The sequence below is a fragment of the Papilio xuthus genome, unplaced genomic scaffold (genome assembly GCF_000836235.2).
Source record: "Papilio xuthus unplaced genomic scaffold, Pxut_1.1 DF829758.1, whole genome shotgun sequence".
NCBI lineage: Eukaryota > Metazoa > Arthropoda > Insecta > Lepidoptera > Papilionidae > Papilio > Papilio xuthus.
In genome coordinates, this window is record NW_013528891.1 from 2,715,972 (window position 1) to 2,722,411 (window position 6,440).

Genomic DNA, 6,440 nt, shown 5'->3' on the forward strand with positions numbered 1-6,440 from the left:
ATATAGATAAAATAATAAACCGAATACAAATTAAATAATCAGATTTTGACAAATTTTCTAGACCTAACAATTAGGTAAAGTAATTTTTACTAAATGTTGTAGTAATTAAAGTTATTTTCCTTGCTATTTTACTGCCTACTATTTTGTCCTTCAATTTCAAAAGGTCAATATAAACACGTCAAGGTCAAACAAAACACGTGAAGGTCAAATAATAACGTTTATTTAAGTAAAATTTCTTGGCTTATCAGAGCCATCTGAATAAGTATTCGACAAAAGGCAATAAAGTTATTCTAAGTGCCTTGCGTTATTTGACTTTATATCTTGATGTTCAAGTCACTTGAGTTGGCACGCCAATCAGAAGAATACAGCCGTTCCTGACGTGCCAAGTCAAATATGAGGCACAATATGAATATTTTTTTAACCTAGCTTCTTTAGTAAAGGTGACAATATGTGTAAGAAATTTCTAGAAGATTTCATACATCTTTATTACTAACTATTATTTTTTTTATTCCACGCGGCCGAAGTCGCGGCCAAAAGCTAGTACTAAATTATAATAACACGTTTTAAATCTGCTTGTAATTTTTATGTCTGTGATCTTATTGTACATTATTTCAATAGATTTAGTATTGAAATGTTTAAAAACTTTACAAAATAGTATCGAGATATTAACCTGCGTTTTCACTGACAAAATTTGCAGTGGAAACTTATATGTTTTTTTAATAACAAATGTGAGAATTGATATGTCTTTTTTGCGTATTTTGTCAGTGGAAACCTACGTTAGTTATGTTTAGTTTAAGTTTATGTAACATGAATAGGAAATTAATGTATTAAAACGATTTTAAACCAGTTTAGCTCTTATGATATTATAATAAAGTTGCATTTCGATTGATTTTATTTCAAGAAACATTCGCTCTCGGAGAGAGTAATCGTAAGTCTCTACATTTTGTTGTGTTAACTTCTAGAGGCATTAAATTACCGAGATTTTATTCTTCTTGATAAATAAGGTTATAAATTAAGTATTGCTATTACTAAAAAAAATTAATACATTCAGTTTACATTATTCAAGTCCAGCGATCGACGCCAGCGCTTGATTACAACTAATAAAATTTAAACTCGCACTGGAATACTATGAATGTGTTCGTATTTTACCTTTTTATAGTGCTGGATTTGATCGTTCTACTTGAATAATAGATTTATTTGGTCCCGTTGCAACGCTCCTTATGAAAACGCATTAAATGTATTGGCTTATGTTTGTTGTTACTGATGTTAGATTGACTTACTTGAAATAAAATAAAAAAATGCAAAAATATATTTAGCATAATCTGTAGAATATTGTAAAAATATTGTGATATGTATTATATTTTTATATTGTACTACGAAATACATATAAAAATAGATTTAAATTTTACCAATTTTTACCTTCATCTCGGTAGGAAATGGTAAGATTTATATTTAATATGGCAACACTCACGGAATAAATGTCAGCAAAAATTGTACAAAAATATCCAGCTTCAGATTATAAATATTATTATTTTTGTAAGTACAAAAATCTCATTTCAAATGTTTCTTCCAAAATATTAAAGTATTATTTTATGTAAAGATTCTTTAATAAAATATGTAAATGATTGTAAATATATGTACGTTTTATCAATATTTTTTATTCTGTCTTTTTAATCGTGAATAGACAGGAACTACACAAACTGGCTGGAATTTAAACTCACTTCAAGGAGGTTTGTATTTTTTAATCATAAATAAAAAATATGGCGAAATAAAATTTTAACAATTGCTTTTAGAATTAAATATAATCGTTTATAATTGCAATTTGTCGCTATGCTGGATAATGATTAATACAAAAGATAAAAATAATTTTAGATTAACATTTAAAAAAACAATAGATTTTATTATCTGTGAAAAGCAGGAATGACATTACGATAAACTAAAAATGTATTTAATCTGTCGTCTTTAATCACACTATAATCCTCTTTATTATCTTTTTAAAATATGATTTATTAAGTCACGTAACTTCGATGATTGATCGGTTTTTAAACGATTTTAAAACATCCACTTGCCTATCTTTATCTAAAGCTTGTTAACACTGAATCCGATAATATCGTTTTTCCTGTCTAAATAAATACAACTAAATTAGGTAAAATTCTTTTAACGATAAAGAACGGGTATAAATTAAATAACTACAAAGATAACACAGTGGACTTGTATAAATATTCTTAACCGTCGGTTTCTGAGACTAAAATTTCTGTATAAAAGACACCTCTATTTTCTTTGATAAAACAGAGATAATAGTATGTTTTAGACGGAGATATTGGTCTCAGAAACCCACGATTAGATGGACAATATGTATAGGTAATACGACTGTGGGAAATCAACGATTATGCAATCTTCTCATATAATTACGAAGTAACAAAATTATATAAAAAGTATAAACAAATTGGAGTATTTTTGAAGGCAGTTAACAATTACCCAAAATATTAAAAGTAAAAAAAGGTCAAACATAAAACTAATACAAATTTTACCGGAATATCCATTACAAGTATAAATTTTCTTAATGTTAGACCAAAGTCAAATTTTATTATTTGTTATTCTGAAAATTAAATTACTTTAAAATTCTCTACTCTTTTAAATACAAACATATATTTCTTAATTTTAAATAAAATAAAACTTATAACAAAATAATACTTCTAGGGTACAAGAATCCTTGTAAGTCTTTGTGTAGAAAAAAACTATCAGCAAAAAATTAAAAAAACTTAACCGCACATGTTTAAAAACTTAACAATATTTTATTAAAAATTTTAATATAATATTCACTTCTTGATTTAAAATAAAATCAAATTTTAAAACAATTATAAAATAACATGATTATAAGTAAAGACTATAAAGTTTTAAAATTTTGCACATTTTAAGTAAATAATTTTATTTTATCTTTAATAAAAATATATAAAATCACATGCAACAATTTATTAAAAAAAAAAACACGACCTCGTGCGAAATTAAAACCCTTCTAAAACTAACATGACATTGTCTCGATAATATACAAAAAATAAGCATAGCAGTTGCTTTCTAAATCTAGAAAAACTTAATAGTTGATTTAATATATTATGATTTTAGTATTTTACGATTGATCAAATTGCCATTACAATATAAATGATTGCACATGAAGTAGTTATCATTATGATAAAACAAAATTGAGAGTAATATCTTCAGGTTAATTAAGAAACTCTTCTTATTTAAAATTTGTCAAAAGTAAATCTCCACTTAAAATAAATGTGTTCCTGTTTAAAAAGTAATAGCAAAGTTTCATGTGAGGTAAACTGCTATGTAATCGTCGCAGGCGTCGAGCATCGCGCGCTGCAGCGTGTCGTCGCGCGAACGCAGCGCCGCCGTGTGGCTCGGCAGGAACAGGCACATGCGCGCACTGTCGCCCCACGAGTGGTTCTCTGTACCTACACAATACATAAATACTTACCTTTTCACATGATTTATGAAGGATGATGACAAATATTCTCTATTGTGGTTGCACTGTGCAAAAATTTGGCAAAACATGTAAGTTTAATTCAGTCAGTAAATATGGACATTATTAAATTTGTAAACTCTTCTTACCCCTTTGTGTTAGCGTGATGGACTTACCGTAGTACTTGAGTGGCCACTGGTGCGGCGTGTGCGAGCGGGACAGCAGACAAGAGGGCACAGCGCCCGGTGCCAGTACGCGTGCCGGCCACCATGGACACGAGCCCAGCTTGTGCCACACCACGTCCTCGTAACTGCACATAAATAATAAATGCTTGCCGTTTCCACTGAGGTAACATGTACAAAAACATATACCCTCTAATGCTTTAACACTTTCAAAATTTTATTACGGAAGTAATGTTAAAAATTGTTACTAGATGGCGTTATTTTCAATCTTAAATTAAAATCATCAAGATTTAAACAGAATTAAAAATAAATAAATGAATAATTGTCATGAAGAAACATAACATAATAATATTCTTCTCTGTAAGAGTACACACTTTACACTTCATATAAGGAACACTTGTTCATTGAATATTATGTTAAAATTAGTAACTTTACCCAACTTTAGGTCCCCACATGCAGCTGGGACATAGCTCCATATTTTCCTTCTCTTTCTTCACAGAGCATATAGTGCGGGTGCTCGATAGAATTTTGTCCACAAATGTCACTTGCTTTTGCGATTTATTTGGTAGTTTTTTACGATCTGAAAAAAATTGTTAACCAATAAATAATACATCTTTAACTTAATAAAAAGTGCAATAAAATCACTTAAATACTTAAAAGAAGACCTTACTAGTATCTTTAAAGTTTTGGAATGGGTATAGGTGGCGCTACCACCTACTTTTTTTAATTTAAAAGGTTAAATTCTTTAATAAAAGCGATAATAGTCACGGTAAAGTCTTCTGAAATTACTATAAATAGAAGTATCGAAGCACATACGTATTATTGTGACGAGCCATTCTCTTCTGCAGGCTAGATGGAAGGAAGAGGGACAGTTAGGACACTGGCGCAGGCGTTCTCCTTCGCCACACACCAAGCACCATGGCGCATGCAGAGTTATTGGCATTTTCTCTGGCGATAATGATTTCTGGAAAATAAAATCAATGTAAAACTAAAATTAAAGTACAAAATTGCATCTGGAAATTATTTTTTTTCTGTATGTTTTTAAATGTTACCAAATAGCAGTAATTATTGAAACTGGCAACAATGATAAACAGTAGTAGGTTTACAAATTGATTAAATGTAGCAACATTATAACTGTAACATAATATTGCCATTATAATGCTATGTCAAAATCTTTAAGATGAGTTTTATTATGGTTCTATAAAAATTTTCATACAAAAACAGATTACAATTGTATGAAATATTTTTTTTTGTATTTGCAGTATTTATTTCAATTTAAGTAAGGATTGACGATTTTTTTTACGTCAAAAGAAATGTTTATTTAAAAAAAAATTATGTTATCCAAAATTAAAGATACTTACATTGTAATCAATATTTTCCTTGTTTTCAGTTTGCTTATGTACAAGATTATATCTCCAGCACTGATGCAAGTAATTCTCAATTTCTTTCTCGGAAACTGATTTCTTTATAATCATTTCAAATTTATCTTCCGTACTTGCATCAATATTTTTAACATAATACAAACATTCCTCATTTTCTTTATTATCTTGTAATTGTGAATAAAATTCATCAAAAAGCATTTCTTTTCCACGTCTCACAAATTCTTTAAATGCATTTTCATATTTTCCTTGTTTTAATGGAGTATGTCTTATATCATATGTTATGTTTAAGTCGGGTTCCCTTGATTTTAATGGTTTTACACTGAGAGGTAATGGGTGGTCTTCTTTGATTTTCCTCTGAAATATAAATACATTTTTTTTAACTAATTGATTCCAGTACATGTTGCAATAATGTTATGTCTTAATAAATATAACATCAAAGATCTATTTTTTTCATACAAAACTTTTCTGAAAATACCCTGCCAGCATTCCATCAAACTGTTTAATGACTTAAAACATATTTACATATTCCTTTCATGCACTTAAACACCTTATTAAATTATTTTTTTTTATAAAATTATATTTTCTTTTTGTTTTAATATAAATATATATTTCATCATCATCAGCTCACTACACATCCCCACCGAGGGGCTCGGAGCCTACCCTAAGTTAAGGGTGATTTTTAATATATATTTGGTTGGTATAAATTATCTTTACTTTTTAGAATTATTTAAGTAATGTATATGGTGTGATTTTTAACTAATGGATGATAAAAACTAGTTATGGAATATTTTTTTTAATTATTTATATTTAATTAAAATATTTGTAATAAAAAAAATAACATACCTTCCTAGGGACTGAAGGGGGCTTTATTTTGATTGGTACAGGTAATTTTTCAGACGGACCATAAAATGGTCTGGATCTTGCTGCCAGATGTAAGCATGTGTATGGAAGCCACATTTTATTCCTTGTCCGAATAGTCTCCACATAGTAACATAGTTCTGTTGTTACATTAATACCATCTTCACTTGGCGAAATTGCTAGAACTGTAATAAAATTAATTTGTACTGTTATTAAATATATAATTATTCTAAGACAATAATAAAGTGCTTTTGTGATGTATTTTTGTAATTAAAAGTGTAAAATTTATGTACTTAAAGTTGAGATGAATACTTGGATATTTTTGTAATATTAATAATAATATTTAGTTTTAGTACTTGCTTGAGAAGAGTAATAAAAGACCTAACAAAACCTATTTGTTCTTTCTTCTTTCGTATCCACTCTGTATATGAATTTGTATCACGAATATTCAAGAAACAAAACAATATCAACTTTTAACAATGCTGTAAGTGACATATGCAATTACACGATTCCCCCACTTTTACGAATTTAAATTGATGTTAACGTTTCAAA

General features: G+C 28.4%; 1 protein-coding gene across 1 annotated transcript; it reads right to left on the reverse strand.

The window, feature by feature from the left end:
- Positions 1–3,227: 3,227 nt before the first annotated feature.
- LOC106124486 (uncharacterized) lies at positions 3,228–6,109 on the reverse strand. Its single transcript, XM_013321233.1, has 6 exons — positions 5,874–6,109; positions 5,010–5,384; positions 4,465–4,612; positions 4,084–4,228; positions 3,643–3,776; positions 3,228–3,458 (listed from the first exon to the last, which is right to left on the reverse strand). The coding sequence occupies exons 1-6, from the start codon at positions 5,985–5,987 to the stop codon at positions 3,313–3,315; spliced, it is 1,062 nt and encodes a 353-aa protein (XP_013176687.1). The 5' UTR covers positions 5,988–6,109; the 3' UTR covers positions 3,228–3,312.
- Between the last annotated feature and the right edge of the window lie 331 nt (positions 6,110–6,440).